Source organism: Schistocerca gregaria, chromosome 6, assembly GCF_023897955.1.
Source record: "Schistocerca gregaria isolate iqSchGreg1 chromosome 6, iqSchGreg1.2, whole genome shotgun sequence".
In the NCBI taxonomy this organism is placed as follows: Eukaryota; Metazoa; Arthropoda; class Insecta; order Orthoptera; family Acrididae; genus Schistocerca; species Schistocerca gregaria.
Window position 1 is genome coordinate 270,409,863 of NC_064925.1, and position 27,976 is coordinate 270,437,838.

Below are 27,976 nucleotides of genomic sequence, written 5' to 3' on the forward strand. Positions count from 1 at the left end.
GTACCTGCAATCATCCCGGCTACTTTAATATCCATAACCTCAACCTTGTTGATAAGGTAACCTGAATCTACCCAGCTTTCGCTCCCATACAACAAAGTTGGTGGAAAGATTCAACGGTGCACAGATAACTTAATCTTGGTACTGACTTCCCTCTTGCAGAAGAGAGTACATCGTAGCTGAGCGCTCACTGCATAAGCTTTGCTACACCTCGCTTCCAGTTCTTTCACTATGTTGCCATCTTAATCTCACTCAGCCAGTCTATTGTTTTCAACATATGATCCATAAATAATATGAACAACAGTGGAGACAGGTTGCAACCTTGTCATACCCCTGAAACTACTCTGAACTTTAAACTCAATTTACTGTCAACTCTAACTGCTGCCTGACAATCCATGTAAAGACCTTTAATTGCTTGCAAAAGTTTGCCTCCTATTCCATAAACTCGTAGAACAGACAATAACTTCCTCCTAGGAACCTGGCCATATGCCTTTTCTAGATCTATAAATCTCTGTTCCACTCATAACACTTCTCCATTATTTGCTGTAAGCTAAAGATCTGGTCCTGACAATCTCTAAGAGGCCTAAACCCACACTGATTTCCATCCAATTGTTCCTCAACCAATACTCACACTTTCCTTTCAACAATACCTGAGAACATTTTACCCACAACGCTGATCAAAGTGATACCTTCTCTAGTTGTTACAATCTTTTCTGTTTCCATGTTTAAAGATTGGTGTAATTACTGGTTTTTTCCAGTCTGATGGAACTTGTCCCGACTACCAGACCATTTCAATTATCCTGTGTAGCCATTTAAGACCTGACATTCCACTGTATTTGATGAGTTCCGACTTAATTTCTATCACCCCAGCTGCTTTATTGCACTGCAGTCTATTGACCATTTTCTCCACTTCTTCAAACGTGATCCTATTTCCATCATCATTCCTATCCCATTTTACCTCGAAATCTGAAACATTGCTGATCGTATTTTCACCTACATTGAGCAAGACTTCAAAATATTCCCTCCATCTGGCCAAGGAATCCACAGGATTCACCATCTGTTTTCCTGACCTGTCCAAAATACTTGTCATTTCCTTCTTACCTCCATTTCGAAGACTGCTAATTACACTCTAGAACGGTTTTCCAGCAGCTTGACCCAAAGTCTCCAACCTGTTTCCAAAGTCTTCCCAAGATTTCTTCTTGGATTCTGCAATTATCTGTTTGTATTTGTTTCTTTCTTCAACATAACTTTCTCTGTCCGCCTGAGTTCTAGTATGTAGGCATTTTTGATACGCCTTCTTTTTCCTTTTACAGGCTGCCTTGACTGTGTCATCCCACCAAGCCGTTTGCTTCATCCTACTTTTACACGGTACTGTTCCAAGACATTCTTTAGCCACTTCTTGTACTGTGTCCCTGGACGTTGTCCATTCATTTTCCAATGACTGTAATTGACTACATTCAACTAACTGGTACCTTTCTGAGATCTCTGCTATGTACTTTTGCCTGATTTCCTCATCCTGAAGTTTCTCCACTCTTACCCTCCTACATATGGATGTGACCTCCTGCACTTTCAGCCTCACAATCCCAATTTCACTGCAGATTAAATAATGATCAGTGTCATCAAAGAATCCCCTGAATACACATGTGGCCCTCACAGCCTTCCTGAAGTCTTGATCTGGTTCCCCTGCCTTCCCTACGGTACCGGTGAATGTTCTTATATTCAAAAAAGGAGTTTGTGATTACTAAGCCCATACTGGCACAGAAATCCAAGAGTTGTTTTCCGTTCCTGTTGGCCTCCATATCCTCTCCAAATTTACCCATAACCTTTTCATATCCTTCTGTTCAATTTCCAATCCTGGCATTAAACACTGTGCTTGTCCTTTACTCTAACAATTACATCACTGAGTGCCTCATAAAAACTATCCATCTTATCTTGATCTGTCCCTTCACAATGCGAATATACTGACACAATCTCAAGTTTCTTGCTAGACACTGTCAGATCTATCCACATCAGTCGTTCGTTTACATACCTTACTGCAGCTACGCTGGGTTCCATTTCTTTCCTGATGTAAGGCCCTACACCCCATTGTGCTGTTCCTGCTTTTACTCCTGACAGGCATACCTTGTATTCTCCCACTTCCACTTCTTTCTCACCTCTTACCTGAATGTCACTAACAGTTAAAACGTCCAGCCCCATCTTACTTGCAGCCTCTGCCAGCTCTACCTTCTTCCCAGAGTAGCCCCCATTGATATTAATAGCTCCCCATCTAATTACCATTTGTTTGTCAAGTCGTATCTTAGGAGTCCCTGGTTTGTCAGTTAGAGGTGGGTCTCCGTCACCTCCAAAGGTCCGAGGCATTTTGCTCTGATTGTTGCCAGCATCATATTTAAAGTATCGGGGAAGCAGGTTGCTAGCCTTACTTTCCCCAAGTCCCATTGAGTTTTAGCCCTAACGATTGAGGGACTAAACGTTGGAATTGGTAGTCTTTCTCGTATGAGCACAAAGGTGACCACGACTCAGAATATGTCCGAGATGCCCAGCCTTATTCCAAAGTAACTGGTATCCCGACTGTCGGGTCCACTTAGTTGGCCACATATGTGGCCCATGGTTCATGAACTAGGACATGACTACAGGAACCCACACCATGAACCACAGGGCTGTATGAAAAGTCTCAAGAAATAAAAAATGAAATTTGTATGATGGACTGACTCAGGACACAGAAAAGGCAAAATAACATACGGTGAAATTAAAAATAAGGGTGGTAAAATTAAGAGTCCGTGGGAATTTCCACTGTTGAATGCAAAGGAGAGAGTTTAGGAGGAAAAAGTATATTGAAAGCCTCTATGGTTGTGGGGGATACGAATTATCGGATAATTCGGCAACGTTTACAAATTTTCACTACCTGGAAAGCGAGTTCAACAGTGTCCAATGGTGCAACGTGTTTCAAATTCAGAGATAAGTAGGATTTAAAGTGACTATATGGGCAATAAACAATATGTACAAGAGTCAAGGGGGAACAATAAGAATGACAGACATAGAACAAAGTACTCGGTATAGAGAGGGCGTACGACGGAGATGTAGACTTTCGCATCTTCAAAGACATCGAAGAAGCAGTGACGCAAATAATTTGAAAGTTAAAGAATGGAATTATATTTCAAGGTGACAGTGTATGGAATCACTGATGATATTTGTATGCTCAGTGTATGTGAAGGAGAATCGCAGGAACTGCTGAAAGAAATGAACACTCTAATGAGTACGGAATATGGGCTGAGAGCAAAACGAAGAAAATCGAAATTAATGAGAAGTAGGAGAAATGAGAACAGGGAGAAGCTTAGCCTCAGGACTTGCGATCACGATTTTAGTTGAAGTTACGAAATTCTGCTAACTATTCGGCGAAAAAGCTATGAAAGATGGACCAAGGGGATGTAAAAAACAGACAAGCACTGACAAAAATAGCATTTCTGGCCAAGAGAAGTTACTAGTAAGAAACATAGGCCGTTAATATGATGAAGAAATTTCTTGGACTGTCGTATGGTAGTGAAGATGAACCGTGGAAAAACCGGAAAAGAAGAAATTCGAAGCTTGTGAGATGTGTCTCTACAGAAAAATCTTCAGAATAACGTAGACTGATAAGCTGAGTAATGAGGAGGTAATCCGGAGAATCTGTGGGCAAACGAATATACGGAAAACACTAACAAGGAGAAGGGGCAGGATGGTAGGATATCATTCCGTTAAGACAACGCTGAATAACTTCCACAATCTTAGAGGCAACTTTAGGGAGTAAAAACTGTGAAAGGAAACACTGATAAGAATAGACCCAGCAGATAATTGACTAAATAGGTTCAAAGTGTTATTCTGAGATGAAGAGGCTGGCACAGGAGAGGAAACCGTGGCAAGCGGCATCAGATCTATCATTATTTTCCACTATAAAGTCAATTCTTAGTATATTTATTCAGTATTCTAATGATTATTAGCAGCCCATAAAAATTTCGTGTCTATTGGCTATATTAAAGCATGATAGGACACAACAGAGAGATTGATCATAAAGTCCTCTAGTAGAAGTCTCAGCATGATCTTCTATTTTGCTTTCATACAACATTGCTCAAGACATTGTTATTTGCTATTCATAAAATAATATTAGTCTGTCAAATCCAATAACGCCACTACCTTATGTAAGTGAGCATTGACTGAAGTAAGCTTTTTAGTGTCTACATAGGTTTGTAGAACTTCCAGAGCACAACACTGAAATCTCTGGAAAGATCTATTAAAATAAAATGTATTTTGCTTACACATAAGGCAATAAGGTATTATCTGCCAAAAAGCTGTTTTCACTGGGTACATATGAATTATTTTATACCCTCAACTATTATGTTTACTCTTTGTTTAATCTAAGTTGAGTTTAGTATTGGATAGTAAAAATAATATTTCCTTTCATGTGTTGCGTTTGTGAATTTTACTACTTATTTACATGCAAAAAATTATAACTAACATCTATTTTACTCAATTAGCAATTTATTGCTACTGTTATTGTCACTGATGGAAATGCTTTAATGATGCGGTATGCATACAAAGTTTATGTGTACCTAATGCGCATACACTTTTAATTACTATGAATAATTCACTGAGTAACTTTTGACCACACGAATCAATATTCTATTTCGTTGTCAAACTATGCCAGTCAACGAATGTACAAATTATTTGACATGTGGAATAATCGGGTCTACTGCCGGATTTTTGTGTCGCTCTGGCAGAATATTTCGGCCACGTAACTCGTTGCCTTCTTCAGGTGCTACCTGAGACTGCCGTATTGAAGATCTCACCGGGAAAGCCCGAACAGTTACTACAAATTATTTCATTGCAGTGTCTACAGTTATGTTTTGTTGATGCTTCTTCCTTGGCATCTTGCAGTTTTATGTCGTAACTGAACTACAGAGCCGTAGTTTCTGAAGTTCACATGCTATAGTTCTACTGCTTGGATACTTGAACATACCTCAGTGCATAATTAAGATGTTAGACTGCCACCATCTCTTCTCTTCATTTCCAAATTAGTCGATTGATGTGTTGACACATATTCAGGCGACTAAGCTGAACGATAGAAGCCTGGCATACACACAAAGATGTAGTCCAAGCCTTAATATAGCAAAAAACTCTAGATTAATCAAGTCATTACATGTCAAATGAGAGTGAATATTTCTTTTGGAAGCACTAGTGCGAACTGAAAGACATCTTGCAAAATCCATGCATCAAATAGGACTGGAGACATAGCCCATTAGACCAACAAGCCTGAGAAGCATAACTTGTACAGAATTGTTTCCATTGTATCCATGGACAGATGGCTCAGTTGTGTGATTTTAAATAGTACCCTTGTACTACTGAGTATAGTGGTTAGTGAAATATTATACACTGCCGGAAAGCAGTTAGTATATTCTTTTAGAAGTTTCCAGTTCACTCAAGATTTATTGTTCGAACAGTGCATATGGAGTACATGAAATGATTACTTTTACAGATCAAGAACGTTCTGAGGAATGTGTTATCGACCCATACTGAAACATCCGTATTAGTATGTTGTGTAGGCTCCACAGGTGTCAAAGAAGGCATCCAGTCGATCGTACAGATGGCGAATACTGTCATGCCAGCTCGATCTCTTCCCGTAGTTCGGTAAGAGTTAGTTGATGAGCCGCACGAGTCACGTCTCGCCCATCTATCCCATATGTGCTCGGCTGGATGCTAGTCCGGAGATTGTGCTGGCTAGGGAAATTGCAGCGTATGTTGCAGATCACTTTGAATTTCAGCATCCTGGAAACACCGAGGGCTGGTTAGCGTCAAATCCAGAAACGTCAAAAGGTGAACGAGATAGCTTATCGCACCTAAGACCATAAGCCACAGGACTGGGCCTGCGACTTGGACGATTACGCTCTACGAGACTGCGCAGACCAGGAGTACTCGTATGCGAAAACGCCCACGGAGCTCCATTGCATCTTCCAAGGAAGTCTCTAACGTTAATGTCGATGATGTGGTGTGAGTGGAAAATGGGCTAGAAAGGTGCGTGCCCGTAGTACCACTGTTGATAACCAGTTTGCAATAGTTCGTGTTGACATGTCTGGGCTCACGAGTCCTCATACAGTTCTGTGATTTCTATACGATCAGCCACTGCTGCCCTTACAATACCACGATCCTGGTGGACGTTTGTGCTCCCAGGACGTCCAGAAACTCGTCTATGGATGTGACAAAGTTCACGTGACCACTGAAACCAGTGTAGTTGCACTACTTATGCAGCACGTCCAATGTGTGTGGCATTGCTCCGAAAGAACCATGTCACCAATCCGAAAGCAACCATTTCACCCCTTCAAAACTCGGTACATAGCAGTAGGAAGCACTAACGCGTCTGTGTGGCAAGGGTTGCTTGCTTGCTTCACACGTTTGCATCGCACTGAGTCTTCTGACACAGAGCATTTCCTGTTAAATAGTACACGATGAATTGCTATAATAATAATTATAAAAGGTGGCAATTCTATTTACGCACTGTCTTTTAAATAGATATGATGGTATCTCATACTCAAGTACTAATGCAAAGAATGCTTTAAATTCTTGCTATGATTTAATATTTAAAATTTAATAATTCTCTTCCTGTCGTTCAGATTTCGTAACGCTGACGGTGCTAAAACTTAAATTTGTTCAGTCCCTGTTTTGTTTTCATTCAATTGTTGCGAGTCATTGAAGTTGCAGTGCTGTTCGCTCTCAAGTCTACACATTTATAAACATCAGGTCCAGGAAACACTTTTGTGATCACGGTTGCGAATTAGACGGTATTCGCGAAATTGTACTGATTAAGAGTTATCGTTTCCGAAAATGGAGGTTCGATTAAAGATGTGTGCACTCTTACGCGTACAATGAAAATATTCCTAACACATCGCGTAACAAAAAGTTAGATGCGACCCACAACCGTGGTCAAACGAAGAAAATATATGATGACATAAATGTTCTTCGCTGTTATTCAGGACAGGTTTAGATTAAACACCGCTATTTTCGGTCTTTAAAAATCACAAGACGATACACTTTAGAGATATTTGTTTTGAATAACTTGTATTTACCTTTTCTTACACAATATGGTGATTGACTGCAAGGATTATCTCTCTCTCTCCTTTCTATAGCCTTTATACATTCACATTACATACATAGATTAAGAAATTTTTCTTTCTGTACCTACCAGCACGAGAACCAAATCCGCCCAGACAAAATGTCTTACATAGAATCAGTTCTCACTTAACAATCATACATAGTTTCGTACTACAAACAATACTAGTTTATTCCGTGATGTAAAAAGTCTTTGATTCACTGAGCACAAAAATTAAAATAATAAAATTATAATTACATTTTTAATATCGTCAATTCTTCTTTATAACATGAAAATAAGGTTTGACGTCGTCGTAATATTGTTTTTCATCGCTGTAGCACTATAATGCAGATGGCGCTCTGATAGATATGCCACTAAGCTATCTGTTGGCGGTCGACGACGAAACCGTTATCAGCACGTTGACAATAATCTAGGTGCCATGTGCCGGATTCGCATTAAATTCGATGTCGTCTTTCAAGGTGATCTAACTTTTCTTCGAAATTGTATTTATAAAAGTGATTCTAACAGTATGAAACAGATCGTTTCATATTATCTGATCCTTTTATCCATAGATGGACACATTAAACTTACCACATAATTTCTTCCCAAGGCACTGTCGTTTATATTACTATGTGTGAAACTGTTTCGAATGAAATCGTGATCCGTAGGGAGAAAGACAATTCTGAGAGTTCGGATGGCTTTTTCAGAGCGAAAACGTGGCTCTAGCGGCCTACGACGCAGCGACGTCACTGCAGGATAGCCCCGTGTCCATCAAACGGTCGCTCGTGCTGCTCATGCAACGTGCACAGAGACCCTTGTGCATCACCGCTGGTGGATTCTTTCCCCTCTCCAGGGAGTCTTTTGTCGCGGTGAGTTTATAAATTTTTTGCATATTCGATGGACCATAATTCCACAGTCTCACTACGAGGTGGCACGAATCAGCTGTATGCTGCAACAATGTCTTGCAAGTCTGCCTCCCTTCTAGCAAAGTGCAGTAGCCACAGCATGGTACAGAATGCGTAAGAGAGAATTTATACAAACAATAACCATTCCTACACATTTCTCAACGTCCATATCCTTATCACTGTCTGATCCTATGATATTTGGCGGACTTAAAACTATAACTTATTTCTTTCTTCACAAACAAAACGTGTTTAATTGATACCACTGAAAGCCACACTACAAACTATGAGATTATAGAAGTTGTCTGGGAGCCACTCCAAACATGTTTCTAAAATAGAAACAATAACATCAACGTTAAAACCTACCTCTTGATGCACTATGCAACGCAAAGAATGGTGGCGTCGCAATACCCAAGACCTCACCTACACCTGTCCTCCTCTCATCACCCTGTCCCATCCCCTCCACTCACCTTACAACCTAGTTTAAAAACGCATCAAGTCAGAATGTAGCTGTGAAATTGTGCAAGGTTGAGGAACTAAATTCTGAGTTATGCGTTGTCTGCGTACCCATCAGTTCAACAGTCTTAAATTAGCGCCGTGTTAAAAGATATTTATCGCCAAAATGCACCCACACCCACCCACCCACCAACCCACCCCCCCCCCCCCCACACACACACACATACACACACACACAAACACAAACACAAAGTATTTTTACAAACAGTTAAGTAAGCTGTGTACTTATGAGTATTGCAAAGTTTTTTGAAGGGTATTCAAAAGTATCTGAATATTGGTTTTTTTTCGTGTAATTTATCCAAATATTGTGTAAAGGGTGGAACTTGCAGCCTCCAAAGTGGTAAACTAAACTTGAGTCAAGGCTCAAATAGCCGTCAGTTGATTAATTTATTGTATGACTAATTTCTCTGGCATGAAGCATCATCGTCACTTAACAGGAGATTGTTTTGTTTCCCATCCCTCTGTAGGTACTTAATTGTAAATTGCAGAGTAATCAAGCACATATACATTTAGATCACCAGACCTTTTTAGCCCAATGCTCTGCTGATTATTTTTTGTTGAATACTTCCACTCTTCTTGGGGTTGGATTGTGTGACAACGAATGTTAAGCGTGTCTCCGTGTACAAATCTACATGACACTGAAACGCAGAAAAACCGGTCGTGTGAATAAATCATCAAATAACAGCTGTTTGAAATTTTGTTCAAGTACATTTTATTATGATATTCAATGTGAGTACGTAAAGCACTTCACAGAATTTTCAGATGTACCGAAATTCTCTGAAGTCTTGTGCCATATCCAAAAGCATTCATCTAAAAATTACGTAAAGCAGACCTTGCATACATATAAAATTTTATTTGTGTACCATACAGGGCGTAAGGTGGCGCGAAGCCTTCAATTAATTATTTTCCATACGTAAACTTTTCTATGATACATGTCAAGTGTCACAAGGCAGTCAGGCAGCCATTCGCAAGACTGAACTCGTTGTCTGGGCATTTTGCTTGTTCCGACTAGTCTTGCCTCAGCAACCCCCTATGAATTTGACACTCGGCTTGCTGCCGTATTTCGTAGCAGACATAGGTGCTATTGCTGATCTAACATATACCTTCAATTGTACTTGTTGACGAGTTATTCTCACGTTAAACTCTCGTCTATACAATATATACCAAAGCCAGCTAGGCAATATATTGATCCCATGCTAGGGTGTTCACTGCATCTCGTAGACTAAAATTTTTTGTCGTATGCTGTAACATAATGCAAACAAACTCACACTTCGATGGAATAGCATATCAATAGCAGTAATACACATTCGTATATGTAAGAAACAAGCATAAGACAAATATTATTTTATGATATTAACTGTTACTTGTAATACAAGAAGTTGGCAATATTCCACTGATAATGCCAAAAATTCCACTATAGTAGTAACACACTTTCGTATGGGTAAGAAACGAGGATGCTATGCTGTTAGTTTCTCACTTTCAGTGTTAGCCAAACATTGTAGTGACAACAGTATCTTGCAGTACAATTTCTATCGAATTTCAGGAAGAGAATAAAACATAGTCTACGAATGGTTAAAAACCAACATTCACTCATGAAATGTAGTTAATCAATTACAAATATATAATTGTTGGTGATGAGTTTTACTTAAACACCATTCCGTAAAACTAATAAAAGCAAAATAAAATCAACTTTAACTCTTGTTAAATGTTGTCATCAACAGATAGCAGCCCTTGCAAACCATCAATCTTCGAAGTCTGGTTTAAGCCATACACACCCTCAGATTAATTGTTATTCACAACCATAGCGATCTATGATGCTTGTGGAATAATACAATGTTGTTTACACGTAAAAAATTTCTGCACAAATACGTCGGTAACACAAAAATACAGTGATTACGTCAACTTTTACAGTTCTACTTTCCACAGCTTATATAACACTTTGCAGGTACAATGCACCCTCACATCAAGTGTTTTAACATCTACATTTTCCTTATCACTTATTAAATTACACACAGCTCATTCACTGACTTTACTGAAATAGATCAGCTGACAAGAATTATTTGATCTTCATAGTACACAATAAATTCAGTGAAATACACAAAACTGGTGGCAAAAGAAACGAAGACTGCTGCTCATCTAACTTACAGCTGAAAGTGCACTAGTTCATGAGAATTAACGATGTATACAGTTTTATGCATTGAAGTCTTATGCTCGTAAATAGTAGTTTCAGCTAGCTCACCATTCATCCAATCTTCTTTCCTCGCTTGGAACATATTTGGCATAGCAATATGGTTTGAAAGCCTATAGTTAGTAAATGCCTTTTGTTGATATTTCATATGTCAATGAAAACCTTTGCGAACGTGGAGTTTCTGAAATATTAATATATCATATATGTTATTCGACACTTTCTTTGAGTTATCAAGGCTATACTCCTGGTTGGTTAGCAAGGAGTTGAAGTTTGTGACGTCTGAAGATGGGTGTAATCCCGAGACGCATAACAAATTCTAATAAAAGAGTCTATTGAACATCTCATGACTTTATTGCGATTGTACAGCAGTGGTTGCTAATTATCAACAGAAAAATGATTGCACGCCTCAGACTGGATTTTATGTCCTGAATATCATCTTTCTAAATATGTTTGACTCCATGTATTATCATATTAGTCAATCGTGGTTCAATTGCCAACTCAACAAAGATCCAGCTCAATGGGGTAAGTTGATTATTATTAATCGAAGTGCTCAATTACTCTAAGTAAGACCTAACCTTCTAATCTGCAAATTAACTTCCATATTTTCAGCAGCAACTTCAAGCAATAGTCGATGTTTCCTGAAATTCCTATTAAATAGTTACATTTTTATCATCAAGTGAATTATTGCTTACTGCTTTTGCAGCTACCACGTAATCTACACAATCTATCAATCTATTTAGGTTATTTCAGTGCAGATAATCTCCTAGAAAATCGATGGAGATCAAGTTTCAGTCATGACAATCATCTTCTTCTTCATAACCATAATCATCATCATCATCATCGTGTTCCTCAACGTAACCATGCTCTTATCCTTGTCTTCCTCCAGTATCTTCCTCTTGTGCCTTTACAAATACATTGCCCTCTTTCTCCTTCTGTGCATTTTTCTTCTTGTCATTAGTCCTCTCTCGCACTACATGTGACACACGCTACTTCCTTAGACTTCCTTCAGTGTTTCTGCTTATTGGTGTAGTGATTGCATCAGGAATTGTTCTTGCAATGTCTCGATCGCATAACAAAAATAATCCTATACAGTTCTTGCTATTTTTTCCACCTTTGGATGGAGTATTAATTTTCAGAACAGCAACTAGTTTGTCAACATCTTTTGTCAGCTGACTTCTGTGAGCAGTAAATCAAATCACTTAACTCTCCAAGATCTGCTTAAATAATCAAACTTCACGTTCTTCACTCACCACGCAGAAGCAATCAATCTTTCTTTGAAGTGGACGTTTTCCAAACTTTCGTACGTGTGAATTGATATGATAACTTTATACAGTTCACCAGCACTTACTATAGGCATCCAATTTGTTTGCAGCAATCAAAGCTTGAAGCAACTCCGTACTTGAAAACCTTATCCGTTTTATTTCGTTGTGTGGAATTATAGTTTGCAAACTGAAGGAGAATAACATGTTAAGCAAACTAGGCTGTGATAATTTACAGTTCCACACAAATATGCATCAGCATCTGACAGTAGGAGTCAGCTACTGGATTTTATTGGGTGTCAGTTACCGGATCTTATACTGTTTTCACTCTATCTAGCTACTGGAGTGAGCATCATTACGCAAGCAATAACATGAGTAAGTCGAATCACGATGTCGACTAAGCGAGTTGAAACAACAATTAAGAGCGTTTAGTCAGCAAATTGAGACTTGTCGATAGTATTCTTAGCGAAAGTACTACCATAAGCCGACATTGTGCAGCTTCTGTGGGCGTCAGCTACGGTGACAGCCAATAGAGATGTCACCAGCTACGATTGTTCGCTGCTGGAAGAGTCAGTTATTTGGGACGTCCACTACTGCGGGGATTCAGTCCTGGATATTAAAATTGTGTTTCATCAGCAGCGACTGGCATCCCCAGTTATACAGTACAGTTTTCTGATGAAGCAGCTGACATCTCTTTGATATTGTTGAATCTGAAGCTAATTCAAGGGAGTTTTTCATAATTTTCTCCAGAACTACTGCATACGCCATTTTTACACAGTTCGAATATTTGACTGCTTAAATTTAGTAGTATAGCCAAAACATAGAAGTGTTTGTTTGCTTGTTTGTGTGTGTGTGTGTGTGTGTGTGTGTGTGTGTGTGTGTGTGTAAACCGGTGTTTGTGTATGTGATTCTAATTCAGAAGTCAATACCATAGAATTTGATGCTATTTTACGCGGATATTTTTGACTTTGATGCCTATTCAGTTTTTTAATTTAGTGCCAGAAACTTGCGTATTTACAAAGCAACGTTCTGATTGGTTGCCTCAGTTTAATACTACGCTGAAGAGAGGGTAGATAGGTAGAATAGAGACGAGAGAGTTTGGGGGACGTATTGGGCTTCGTGACATCATCATTTCTTGCATTACAAAGTAGATCAAAGGGTTGGTATCCATACTACCAGTAACAGGAAAACTTAACACTGTCTCTCAGTAGGCCACTGATAGGCGTCGAAATGCTGCAACAATACATACGGCACTAATTCACTGTGGGCAGTGATGGATGGCGTACTGAGGAAAGGGAAGTAGTGTCTTGGCGCTCCTGTCCTAGTCTCCCTTATCACATTCTCTCGGTCCCTTTGTATGATATAAGATGGCAGCAGCGTGATGGTCGCCCAATATCTTTCGAATAGAGTCTTCGAATAGAGGGACACTAAATTTTCCCAACAGGATTCACCGAGAACTCTGTTGCCCTCAATCATCTTTATCACACTTGCGGATGGGATACACCCAACTGCTACGATACTAGTTGTGCGGCTCTGGATTCGTTCGTGCTCTCCCGTCGGCAGTGTTTGGCAAGAACTCCAGAGAATGACATAATATTACAGAATTGGTCACAATAAAGTTTTGTTTTCAGTATGCTATGGATTCATGTACTTTATTAGACTATGTGAATTATATTCATTAGTTCTTCTTGAAAGTCTGACTGCCGTCTTGAACAAGAAACCTGTTTTATCCCCATAACGAATTACAGCCATTTTCTTAGCAGATTATGTAGCTGTTTGTAACGTGAACTACATTTCATGGTTTGAAGGCATAAATGTTCTATTAGATTTTACGCAAATTAATAGCAGTGTAGCGCCGTTATAAAGTATTTTACAAAAGTTTCCCTCAATATGTAGGAAGTCAAATTTCGTATATTACTTTATGTGCTATTAATTGAGAATGGGTTTGTGATCACGCAACAAGTAAATAAAAAATTAAGTCTAACTGTGGAACAGGTGCTTCCAGACTGTTTTCTATGTCATCGTTCCTCAGTGCTCATGCTACGTGATAGTCTAGTTTCATATCGCTTCTTAGTGGTACTACCCTTACATACGTACACTATGTGACGCCCTCAGTATGTTCAATGGTAATCTTAAATTCGGATATTTTCGGTTTATTTCATTTTACTGTAGGTATTAACTTGTTATTATCTAAATGTATAGAGAGGTGCTATTCATTACAGCAGACTACGAAAGGTATGTTTATAGACTCATTAAACTAAAAAATTCTAAAAGTAGTCGGACTGAGAAGCAGCTTCTTGAAATGGCCTAACAGACGACAATATACGGTCGCAGGTTCGAATCCTGCCTCGGGCATGGATGTGTGTGATGTCCTTATGTTAGTTAGTTTTAAGTAGTTCTAAGTTCCAGGCGACTGATGACCTCAGAAGTTTTGTTCCATAGTGCATAAGGCCATTTTGAAGCAAGATTACAGGCAGCACATCTCTTTGGTCCTGTAGTGAACAGCTACCAGGGGAGAGGCTTTCGCATGTTTCGATTGTTGTTCTGGGGCCTGTAAGTTTACAAGCATCATCTACTTCCTTTTACCTTCTCACGGACGCGAAATCCGTTCTAAAAGGCTCTGTAAGCTCAACGAACAGAGTAGAAAAATTTTCTGATCCCAAAATTTTGCCACCTTTTTAGATTCTCAAATCATTTGACTGTGGGAAAGGCGTAGGAATATTATTACAGAACACCAAGGATCGAATCCCTTTCCAGAAATCCTTATCCACGTTTTCGATGCATTAACAATCTCAACAAAATTCTTCCTTCTAAAAGCTACAAATTTGATCACACCTTTGAGTTCGGAAAACAGAGATTAATGTCCGTTTCCAATTATGTCGCAAAGATTACGAGTCTAGGAAGCGTTTTGACATCTGACTCAGTTATATCCTTGGTAGAATTCCGTAACTTCACCTAGTTTGTGACCATCAGACCTGATGTTAAGTTTATCGTTGTTCTCATTCCGGCTGATTCTCATAACTTTCACCTTTCTTCGATTTACTCTCAATACATCTGATGTTCAATTCATTCAACAGATCGTGTAATTCTTCATCTCTGTCACTGAGGATACCAATGTAAAGAGCTAACCTTATCATTGATATCCTTTCACCTGCATAGCATTCCGTTTTTCATAATTAAAACGAATGCTCATATCTTGTGACTTGGTCTTCAAGACGTAGCCAGCCGGGGGCATTGGAGGGCAGCTGCTCCCTCCCACTCCCCTAGAAAAAAATAGTACACTGAACTGGCAGCCTGCCCCGTTAAATGGAAATACCAGTTCGGTATCAATTTGACGGAAACCAGAACACGTATCAAAAGTTGCAAGCGGACCCGAAATCACTTATCGTGAAACCTCACACTTTTACCATCTACCGTGAAAACAAACTCAGTTACCTTTCTACTCGTATAGCTCTCTTACTGGGTACGCTTTTCGTCTGATCAGAAATCCGTAGGTGTTTAGCCGTAGCTATCGGTAGCTCCAACCGTTATCAGCTAATAAACCGTCTGTTTTGTTCCTTTCGATACGATACAGTGGGGACTGCACATCACTCAGAATGCTGCCAAGCGGGGATCAGAACGCCCAGGACGCAGGCTGGTTTCGGTCTGAGAACAATGCTCAGCTCAGCACGCGGATTCAAGTAACAGCCAGCGCACAGTGTCACCGTCGTGAGAGGGCGGCAGCAGCGATGACTTCTACAGTGGTCAACAGACTGGCGGCTTAGCGCCGCTTCGGCTCCCCAGCCACGCCGCACGCTGCTACGACAGACACCACAGAAGATAGTCACAATGTGTAGCCACGCAACTCAGAGCGGAAAGCACTTAATCACATAGGGATAGGACCAGAGCGTAGGTGGCAGCTCCAGTAACCTGCTGGTTAAGCCCGTGATAGCAGAGTATGCCCGCACAGACAGCCTGATCACTACTCAGACACAGGTCTAAACCATGAACCTGTGGGCACACTGCACTTGGCTGAACTCGGCCAGTTGATAGTCCCCCTGCTGGAAGGCACCATTCAGTCTTCCACTGGTACCAGATCGAGGCGCAGCTAGTAGTTCATCAGCTAGGGAAACGGGAAGGTAGTGGATTCAATTCGATGATCCATTTTAAATCGTCACCTGGCATGAAGTGCCTCTCATAGCTGACGGCAGGTAATAATAGACACTGTATGCCTGAAGAGGCAGTATTTATGGTACCTTAGTCCAGCCAGTTATGAGTCCACCTTTCGTCGTCTTGAGAAGCCAGAGACGGCATGCCTGTTTGTTTCCACCTTCTACCATTTCCAAAGGCGTCTTCCGGCAGCCTGGGGAGGGGGAGGGACATATTTTCTGTCCACCCTCTCACAGGTCTTTGACAATTAAGTGATAGAAGCTAAGGTACAACAATGGAAAGAAGTTCGTCACTATGACAGATGCCTGTTATTCTTGAACCTTCCATAAAACTTTGATCACCAAAAGTACTACATCAGTATATTTCATGACTTAAATATCCATGTATTTTTACCAAGCTTTCACGTATATTCCATTTCCACTTTAGTCCGATATGTTATTAATTAGGTACACGTGAATAATCTTTGAGAATTATGTCTAAAAACTTAAGTTTCGCTGATCTTTCAAACACGTCTGAAAGATTCTCGCAGTCTAGTGACTAAGCCAAAATTCGGGCAGCGAGGGGTAACAGCGGGGTCTCGGGCGTCTTGTCAGCGAGCTCAGAAGTTTGGTCCCATAAGACCCTACGACAAATTTCCATAACTAAAGTTTGCCCACAGAATTGCTCCTCCGCTTTTTAATAGCCCATTTATACACTATTCGTTATTTGCATGCCTAATTTCCTGTTAAGTGACTACTGTCTCGCTTGATACGTGTACATAGCTTACGATACAGTTGTGACCTCACGCGTCAGTAAGGAGTTGAAATTTACCTAGACGCACACTCATAGTGACTTACCATAAAATTAGGCATCGAAATAAATAACAGTATGTAAACAGATTCCTTAGAACAGCTGGATTTCATTTATTTGTGAGTATACTTTGGTTCCTTGACAGCATAACGAGAATCTTGAATACGAGACTGAACAAAAAGCTTGTCTGTCATCTTCTCCAAGACCGCTTATGTTTATGCACGAAAATACTGAACACTCAATACTTAGTCAACAGAGTAGTCGGTGAAACCTTGGTAAAAGTCACAGATATTTAAATCACGAAATTGCAACAGCTGTTACGTACGAGAATTCTGTAATGACATTGAAACTCACTAACAAGAACTATGTAACTGGCATGTAAGTAATATTAACATCAGCTCTGGAGATTACGCAGAGCAGTATAGAGTAAAACTGTGTACCATATATTTCGCGAAATCTGTCCGACTACTCATAGTTATGTTTATGGCTACGCGTCGTTACATTAACGATATGTTAGCACGAATATCTTGTAAACAAACAGTTTTACCTTACTTTGCTTAATAACGTTTTGTTTAAGCATTTATATTAGAAAATAGTACTCGGAAAATTTTAAATGGCAATATTACTAATTTTAATTGGTAATATTAATTAATAATTACACCGCTGAAAGAAAAGATGCTGTCCAGTAACAAACTTTACATAAGACAGAAATAAAGATATGTTACAAGCATGCTGAATAGGGTAGGATTTCTTGAATCATTGAGGTAAGCAGTATTTCGGAAACGTAAAGTCATAATGATGATTTCTTTTACAGGTCCTTAACGTGTCTTACTCTTTCGTCGCCATTCTGCGGAATTTCAAGAATGAAGATTAGTAGCATGCAACTCCTTCTTTTATCACACTTTGTTGTCTTATAGTTAAATATGTAATTCATCATGATCCATACGTTTTACTTTCCATTGTCAAGAATAACATATTTTCTTTCTGATTTATTACTAGAGAGTACTGAAAATTAGTAAGTAATGTGAACAGACATCAGGAATGAATGTTAAAATAAAACGGGTCACGATGTACTCTTGCTGGTGGGTGTCTCCAGGATCACTGCTGGGACAACCACTGTTTATATATGATGTACCTTCTAATATGACATGTGTTTTGTTCAAATACTTCTGTTAGCTGATGACATGTATAATGCTGAGTGTAACGTACGCAACATATCTCATAGTGCAATTCAAGTATAAGAGGTTTGCTTGTAGAAAATAAATTGATGATAAATCACAGTAACTATCCATTTTTACAATTCATAGCACCCAATAAACTAAAACTGACATCTGTGTTAGTATGTTGTAAGTCCGATACATGAGGTTCATCAAAATATGCTCTACAAGGTGCACGCCATCTGCTCTTACTCTCCAGTCCATTAAATCATAGGATGGATTTCTGACTGAAAGCTAGCCCATTCTCCACAAAGACTATTGCCCACCTGTAACAAAGTATAAGTTGCTAGCATACCATATGACAAATTTTTACTGCACATTAACAGTCAGATTCAGTGCTTGTGAAGTCCGTTGTGTGACTCCTCACGTTATTAGGTAGTTTAAATTATTGTGTTTAACGTCCACTAATATATTTGGTGGACGTGGTGCAGACCCCAAGTTTCAGTTAACATTAAACATCGTCACCTACTACTTGTTACGAACTCTGTAACTGAGAGGTAAATATCTGCAGATGGTCCATCAATTTAAAACGTTCATAGAGATAAAGCTACATCAACAAAATATGCATGCATAACACTGCTTTCAAGAAGAAACACTCGCCAAGGGGGAAGTAACGAAGGGAAATCTAATGGGTTGAGAGAGTTTGTGATGTTATTGGAGTGATTATAAAATCGAGTTACATTTACAAAGAACTTGGAAGTATGATCCAACTTATCATTACAACATAGCACTTCCTCTGACCTGACTGGAAGCACTTACTGAATGACATGTGTGTCCTAAAGGCAGTGCATCCTCTTGTAAGGCAAATGTGACCTGCAAGTGTCGTAACTGGTCCTTGCTATTCTGGGCAGTGGCATTGCAATTGTGGTGACATAAATGGCTCTCATATGTATTTTACTGGGGACCGATTTCAGGATGTTGTTGACCACGGAAGTACCTCAGCATCACGCCGGCAACTCATAGAGGAATATGTGTACGAGCTGTGTGTAACGAGCAGTGTCGTGCGAAGAATACCACTAAAAACTTGTCGCATGAGAAGTTAAGCAAGAGCATACAGGATGTTTGTGACGTACGTTGAGCTATTAAATTTGCCTATTTTATCTCTGACGTCAGCATGGGGCAGCAATGTTGCGCTTCTCCAAAGAATTGGAGGAATGAGCTTTCACCCTGTTCGCCACGGTGCTTCGAGTAATGCAGACCTGCAGACCTAAGAATCATCATTTAAATCTAAATCACACGTACAACACAACACAACCGATTCTTTACGACTGGGAGAGACAGATTATCTCTCACTCGTGATAAAGAAATTCTGTGGATATAACGTTGGAACATTCCGTGTTCAATGGACTGACTACTTCTAACTTAGAATTGTGGAGAACAGGATCGCAGAGAAACTGTAAATTACGGCATTGTTGTAAGCCATCATCTTCAATACCGAATGAAAGTTGAACTGAGATCATATTTCATCTCATACAAGAGGATGATGAATACTAGAATGTAGCTAGGAAAATCGTTAATGGTAAATTATAATTTCATAAATGGGAAAGGCAGGTTCAATTCTTCGTTTATTTTAACTTCTGTCTTGCTTGTGGCTCGCCAAAATTATTTGGTGTGTCGTAACTCGTAGGGAAACTTATATCCTTGGAAATCAATGGAGCCGACACTATGGTCGTTTATGCTCTGTTTAATAGATTAAATTCTCGACTTTATCATAATTAATTCAGAACTTGGACACTGATTCCCATGCTGCAGAGTGAATACGCCGTAGGACCCAAGACGCCCTCTCCACGGCTTACGATTGTGCCTCTGATTATTTTAAGAATTTTCAGAGTCGACGATCGCCGAAATTCTGCAGAACCACAGAGATGTTATTCGAGGTGGAGTAAAAAATTTTGTACCTGAAAGAGTGGGGAATAATATTGTAAAAATTCTGATGAAACCACTTCTCACGCCCAAAATATTCCCTTCAAATAACTAGATATTATTCAGTCACAATGATTTAACCCCAGATTTCAGAGGGGAAGGGAAGTTAAAGCTCACCACTGTCCGATGCCATTCATAAGCAGTCCATGCTCCCCGTTATGCACCACTCCAAACTAAACAGTTTGCGTTGAGGTATTAACGACCGCCTACGCAAGGGATGGTAATTTCCTAGTTTCACTACAGCTAGTGTCTGATCAGTGGTAGGAGACAACACAACAGAAGTTGCAGTGAATCAATAACTCGTTCTCGGATATCATGTGAAGATATAAACTGGTTAGGATTTGCTTGGTGAACAATATGGTGTTCCTCTGTTTTGATTGTGAGATGTGCTCGATAGGTTAAAATGGTTGAAATGGCTCTTGGGTCTTAACGTCTGAGGTCATCAGTCCCCTAGATCTCAGAACTACTTAAACCTAACTAACCTAAGGAGATCACACATACGCATGATCAAGGCAGGATTGGAACCTCCGACCATAGCGGTCATGCGTTTCCAGAGTGTAGCGCCTAGAACCGCTCGGCCACCCCGACCGGCAGGTCGATAGGAAATTTCACGAGCATGCCCACTTTGCATTCCAATACAGTTCAACATCGGCCCACTGTCACAAACGTAAACACAACATTATCCAGCCAACTGGAGATACGAAATGAGACATATTTCAATCTCTGTCCGGTGTTGATAATGCTGTCTCTTTCGCGTACGTGTTCTCTGCGTGTCCTTTACAGTGATCACTAAACGTCTGTCGCTGTTAATGCCCCACCAGGCCTGATAGCAAAACTCAAAATGAGTAACATTATTGCCCACTGTTAGCGGTCCACATAGCCACAGAGCAGCAACAGCAAGAGTTAGGTGTGTCTTCATACATCCTCTGCCAAAGTGCATGCTGTCCGACAAACGACTATCTATATTTTAACGTTCTCTCTCCGTCGATTGTATGCATATGCTACATTTGTTGAGGGTATTACAAAGATTTACTTGAATAACGTGCGTGCTTTCCCGTATCGTTCCACGTTTGGAGGATGCATAGATCAATATCTCACTCTTCTGATCCCACACCTTTTGAAGTTCATTGTTCGATGTATTACTGCATTCCCTTCCAAAGATTTTTGCCCCTCGGCGTAAGAAAATGTTCTGTAGACTGGTATGGAAAATAGAACCAATTCAACATGTGCCATAATAGTAAGTAAGACAAGGACCATTGAATTAATTACATGTTTCTTCCTCCCTTTTGATCAATTGTGTGGTTCTTATCGATATGGCCGTTTGGACAAGATGATCTTTGATCAGTGAATGGCAAGTTAGTTTTGTGGCGATCCTTGCCAGAGTGAAGACCCATAACATATCAAGTGATAGACAGGGACCATGAGCACAGGATGTGGAGTGAGAGAAGAAGCTGCTGTGGATTGTGGAGAGATGGCTGTGTGTGTGTGACAGAAGACTCAATGACGGAGAATGAGTTTAGGGATGTTTTTCTGCGACTGCAGAGAGAGAGAGAGAGAGAGAGAGAGAGAGAGAGAGAGAGAGAGAGAGGGGGGGGGGGGTGCTGCTAGTGTTGGTTGCACATGTTTGACATGGGTATCATACCTTCGGAAATGCCATTTTTTACTATGTTACGACGCTTTGAAAATGGGCTTCGGCCCAAAACGAGTGAACGAGTGCATAAAAAACCAAAATTAGCAACTTTCGACTGATTTTTCGTTGTAACGAAAGAGAGAGAGGTTGTTTGCGACTTAGTGCGGAGCATTAGCTTCGTTGACCGTTTGAAAGCAATTATTTCCGGAACCCTCAAGAAGGCAGGACGGCACTGTGACAGTTCGCTTTGGGCATAAGATGACTAATTGACTTTCTGTGTAGCGCCTTGGGGGGGGGGGGGGGGGCAGGGGGAGTCGCTGCTGTTCCTTGGATAGGATACCCACTATTATTTCGCTGGAAGTTTTGAGATAAGCCGTAAATTTGGTGGACATAGTTAAGGTTTATTGAATTTTGTGAGCACAAACTTTTGGTGTTTAGGTGCGAAGTAATGAGCTTAGTCTACAAATGTAAGACTGTTCTTACTGCTATCATTACTTCAGTGATATTATGTATTTGATAATTGTGCAAATTATGTTGGCTCTGTGTTTTGTATGGCTTAATCTAAATCTCACACTCACGTCAGTTACGGAAGTCTATGAAGATGAAAGTTTGTTTTCCTTAAGAATGTAAGGCCAGCACTGATTGTTATCACTGGACGAGGAACCGTGAAGTTAAGTGGTATGAAGTAAACTTTCTGACAGTCGTATTGCCGGAGCTACACTCATTGGCAGATTGTACCTTATTGTGCAAAGATGAGGTCAAATGAAGATTACTCAGTTCCAGAGTTTTCCTGATATTAACCGTTTGTGTTGCCAGAATTATGATCTAGGTAAAATTGAATGATTTAAACTATTTTATGGTTAATGGGGCCTTAAGTGTTAATAACTCGACTCAGAGCTCTTCATCTTGTTCATCAACTGTAGAATTTGCTACTTGTTTTGGGAATAAGATTGTAAACCAGTTAGGAGTTATTCTAATTGATCTATTTATTTTATTACTTGGTGAATGAAGACAGTCATGTTTTGCGGAAAACCTTAACGCATTTTGTGATTTTTGCTAATGAGTTGATAGTATGTGGAGGCTGTGGTCATGTCGGGGTGTAGCAGTTGGCGATTGTGTTGAACCAAAATGTAAGTAGGGTTTCGTGTGTTAAAGCAGCGCCTGATAGGGTGTGATGCACTGACTTATACCTTTGAGTCATTTATAGTGCTGGTGATTCGAAGACATTAGTATATAATTTAACTATTATATTTATATTCTGTAACTTTATAAGGAAATTACAAGAATTACATTCAATTTAGAGTTAGATCAGTTTAATTTTCCGTAAAGGTGAAAGTTTACAGCTTTTTATTTAAAAAGGGAAATGTAAAAGGTTGAGAAGTTTGTACTGAATTATCGTTTGGAGGAGTTTCTCAGTATGTTTAAAACGGTACTCTAAAACGTTGTTATGTAATATGTAATAAATACTTAACTGATGATAATCACTTGTTAAGGAATCCCAGCATCTTTCCTACTCCACATGTCTAGCTCAGCCTCCCATGGTCAATAAATTTAACAACTCTCCTTAAAGCAAGGTTACATCATTTACTTGTTATCCGAGTGTTGTTTTGTATACCGAAGCGGTTCTGCCTTTGTTTCAGTGTAATAAAGGCCACATTTTATTTTTATTTTTCAGACAGTATAATAGAATCAGTTCTCGATCGTTGAGATATTCTAGGGATTTCTTACCTCATTCACTGGCAACTGCAGTACGACATTTCAGTACATGAGATGCCACTAGGAAGGTAACCTGACTGATTTGAACTGTAGCTGGTATGGTGAGTTAGACCACCGACTGTTCTGACACGCTGCAATGATTGGTAAGGTAAGTGAGACCTGGACTGATTGTCGCCGTCACTGGTCTATTGTGTAGTCTAACACTGACTTACTGCAAGGCAGCACTCTTAACCGAATGTGTCTTTAGAATTCAATCTAGGTTATTACGTGTAGGCAGTCATGTTGAAGATCTGGGTGAGGTTTATAGTGTTCTGAAGCAGGTCTCCCATATCGATCCAATAAGGGGAAGACTGATTCAGTTGCCGCTCCAACCTACTATCCTAAACTGGAAGGGTAATTTTCGAGCAGAGAGGGGTGCACTTCTTGTACAATCCAGTCAGGGAAAAAGGATTGAGTAATCAAGGAAGGATCAGAGAGGCAGGTGGAAGTTTTTCTTTAAGCTATCAAATCTGCCATGGCCTATGGTCCAGCAAACTGAAAACTTATCCGTAGACGTCTAATAGCTGATTATTGATGTTCTGTGGTTATCAGTGCACATACAGGAGCAGTCAGTAACTTTGCAGATGGAAGATTATGTAGTTTGTCAAGTTGTTTACCCATTAGCACAAGGTTGACTGTGTAACATTATTAACGAAGCACTTTATAAAGGGGATTCTGTGAATGTGTTTCACAGGAACTATTACGTCACCTTTCTAGCAGGATGTTCAATGAATTGGCAAATCGGCGCTGTTATCGTGTACAAGGTTCTGCGGAGCAGTTGGTACACTGTGTTGAAAGTATCAGAGTACTATACCAGTTTTGGACCTATACCAAACAGGAAATCACCAGTTCTTTGATGGGAGGCATGTAACTGCTCCAAATAAGTAAATTGGAGGTGGATATGAAAAGAAAAAGGAAAGGGAGGGGACTGTATGCAGAACCAGTGACTGTGAGTGAAACTGTGCACTGGACGCTGAAGAAGGTGGATCCATAGCCCAGATAGGAGTATCAATTATTTATGTGAGTGGTGTCTGGTCTTTTGGGTACGTGTACCGGTCCGGAATTCTAACCTGGGATCTCCCACTTACTCGGCCGATACTAGGCAGATTCGCACACCAGGAGAATCGATTGCCCAGCTAGGGGCACAACTTATATATATGCATTCACATAATTGATACCCCTAGCTCGGCAATGGATCCACCTTCTTCAGTGTGGCTGCAGAAATACGTCGGACATCATGAGGGAATCTCAGAGTACAGAACTTGGAGGAAACAGCGGGGAATGGGGATTGGTGGCTCTCGATGGGAATATGGATTGACTGTGAGGTCTGCCGAGATAGTCTTCGCAGTAGCGATAACTCTGTGCCCTGGATGGCGCGGTCGTTAAGTCACCTGCCTAGTAAGCAGGGGATCCCGGGTTCGAATTCCAGTTCGGTACACATTTTCATTCTTAGCTGCCGATTCCATGTAATGTCCCCATGCAGTCGACAGCAGTGATCCCCCTCCATTTCCTCTCCTTTCTTCCCATCCCCACCTTCAATTTATGTAAAGTATGTCACAGCTGCGGATCCTGCGTGGTGTTTTTTTCGATACCATGCATTCATATAGTCATTGCATGTATGAGACCCCTGTAGTACAGGGTACTCCGCAGCTAGATGTGGTTAGATGAAGGGTATCCAGGAAAAGGGTGCCGATATACCAGTTTATTGAGCACCCTGTTAGAAAGGTTCTGTAACTTTACCGATCACTTCGCTAACGCTAATACATATGCTAGTGGCTAAATAACTAGAAACACTACGGAATCTTCCTCTTATTCACAACTCAGAAGATTTATTGAGTAAGCAATGTTAGAGACTACCTCACCAGTGTCACAGCTGTGGGAATGTGTACAGTAAGGAATCAAAGAAAATTATAAGGAAGAGATTATATAGTTTTGCTTTTGAATGACTTCCCAGAAAGTTTAAAAGCGTTGAAACAGTGCGAAAAACAAGCAAGGAAAATACCATCAAACGAGACATTTTAGTAAGTATACCCTATAAGGATGATTTGCGTGTTCTAGTTATTTTAGTAGGAGCCAGTAACGGGAAGCGATGTCGAGCTGAATATCATTACAGACGATATTATCTTCCCTTAGATCACAAAAATGTATTGTGCTTGTATGCCTTACGTGTGTATCGGAACATCTAAGAAGAGGAATGACGAGCTTGTTTTCAGAATTCCAAGAAGGCTAACACTGTAGAAGAGAAGAAAATCGGTGGCTAGCCAGGAGATTATATCTGTGTACGCTGTCAGCGAAGTAATTACTCATAAGGTGCGCCAATGGCCATTAAATCTGGAGTGCTCAGCTACGCCAAAAGGATTGCGATAAGCATCTCTGGACACCTCAAGAAGCAATGACATGTGCTTGCACAGTTTATTAACCAAATGTTTATTAGCTCTTAACGATGTATTAATAGATAATTTATCGTAATGTTCCAGTGTTAGTTTATATAAATACGTTCGTAGCACTATGTTTATCAGCCTAGATCCTATTTGTGTGTTAATTATTAATCCAAATGTTCATTTCCAAAATGCCAAAGAGCCTGACAAACAAATTTGTTGACTTTTAGGAGGCCATTTGAGCCAAACTATGTTTCTAATACGTTGACATTATGTCACTTACAAGCAGTAGTTTTTAAAAAGTCAATGAGCCAAGTATTCAACTGTTCATTTTCGAGAAGTCCAGGAGCTGTAATGTATATGTGATATCATTGTTTATTGCTAATTAGTTATTTTGGTAGGTGGGTACTTTGAGTCTCATAGTGATTATGTGAATGTTATTCTAGTACACACAATGTATCTATATACTAAAACTTCCTGGCAGATTAAAACTGTGAGCCGGACCGAGACTCGAACTCGGGACCTTTGCCTTTCGCGGGCAAGTGCTCTACCATCTTAGCTACCGAACCACGACTCACGCCCGGTACTCACAGCTTTACTTCTGCCAGTACCTCGTCTCCTACCTTCCAAACTTTACAGAAGCTCTCCTGCGAACCTTGCAGAACTAGCACTCCTGAAAGAAAGGATATTGCGGAGACATGGCTTAGCCACAGCCTGAGGGATGTTTCCAGAATGAAATTTTCACTCTCCAGCGGAGAGCTTCGGTAGCTCAGATGGTAGAGCACTTGCCCGCGAAAGGCAAAGGTCCCGAGTTCGAGTCTCGGTCGGGCACACAGTTTTAATCTGCCAGGAAGTTTCATATCAGCGCACACTCCGCTGCAGAGTGAAAATCTCGTTCTATCTATATACTGCTGTTTTAGGTCAAAACGATCGAACAGCCAATGTTGCGTGCATGAGAGACGAGATTGGTGACCGGAGAGGCGGTTACTAAAGGAAGCGAGACGACCTAGATACACTTTGGCATGACGAAGACGAGGGTCCATATACCTCTATGGTGACGATTGAATCAACTTCAGTTATATCGCTCTAACCTCAACGTGTTTCAGAGAGATGGACTGTTTCATTTTTTCTCCGATGACATCACTTTGATAGTGATGAAGCAGTGTAAGCAGAGGTGAGATTGTGTCTGCGCCATGAATTCAAATTATCTTCAGTGATGACTTGCCCCTCAATGATATTGAATTTATTCGTTGCCTGGTTCTTAATGTTTGTAAAAATATATGTAGAAATTAAGAATAGAGATGCCGAATCCCAATAAGGTTAGTTTGTTTTGAAAGCTTTGAGAGTTTTCACGTAAAAAATTTGGAGGCATTATTTTTCAGAAATCCTTTACCTTGTTGTGTTATCCACACAAGGACATACCACATCAACAAACAACACTTTCATTTAACTATTTCTGCCTACACACTTCACCCCTGAGACATGTGTCGCAGGTGCACTGAGATTAAACTAGCACACGACCCAGAATTCCTTCATTATTGGTGTGTGAGTATGTATGTCAATATGCCACTGACCTCAGTTTCTATGTGCTTGACTCATAAAAAAACTAACTTATACTGTTGCTCACTAAAACTATGAGAAGCCTGGTAAGACGATAAAACACGGACGTGAGAACTTTACAATAATGAACAACATGATATTCATTCTTTGGATTTCTTTAACCTACAAATCGTGATGCACTTCTGCGACGAAAACTACGATGACTCGATTAACATTAACCCTTCAGATTATGTGTCACTCCAAAGATCCAATTACTGGCCAGAGAAATTATTTTTATGAAGGGCGTGTTTTCCCGATAACAATGAATTGCATTAATTTTGTTCTGTTGTTTTATCTGCAGGGACTTTGCAATTGCTTTTACATGTTGCCAGTGACTTGCCTGTAGGACCATTTCGAAGGATTATTAGTGAAACAATTTTGATGTGCCCTTTCAGCGATGTTGCAACTTCTATATGGTTGTAGCATTATAGTAATTTTTCAGACATAATTAATAATTTATGGTACGATCTTGAGGCATACCATCAGTGATGTTGCATCTTATACACATATGTAACTCTATAATATTTAATTACGTGTAAAGAAATGAATAATCTCGTACC

The 27,976-nt window shown here is 40.0% G+C and overlaps 1 protein-coding gene across 1 annotated transcript in view; it reads left to right on the top strand.

Annotated features, from left to right (window-relative positions):
- LOC126278832 (odorant receptor Or2-like) overlaps positions 1-17,788 on the top strand; it is a 61,615-nt gene extending 43,827 nt beyond the window's left edge. Inside the window, exons 5-6 of the mRNA XM_049979108.1 lie at positions 7,819-7,980; positions 17,729-17,788. Of these exons, the coding sequence (XP_049835065.1) occupies positions 7,819-7,980; positions 17,729-17,788 (222 nt within the window). The remainder of the gene's footprint in view (positions 1-7,818; positions 7,981-17,728) is intronic.
- Positions 17,789-27,976: the final 10,188 nt, after the last annotated feature.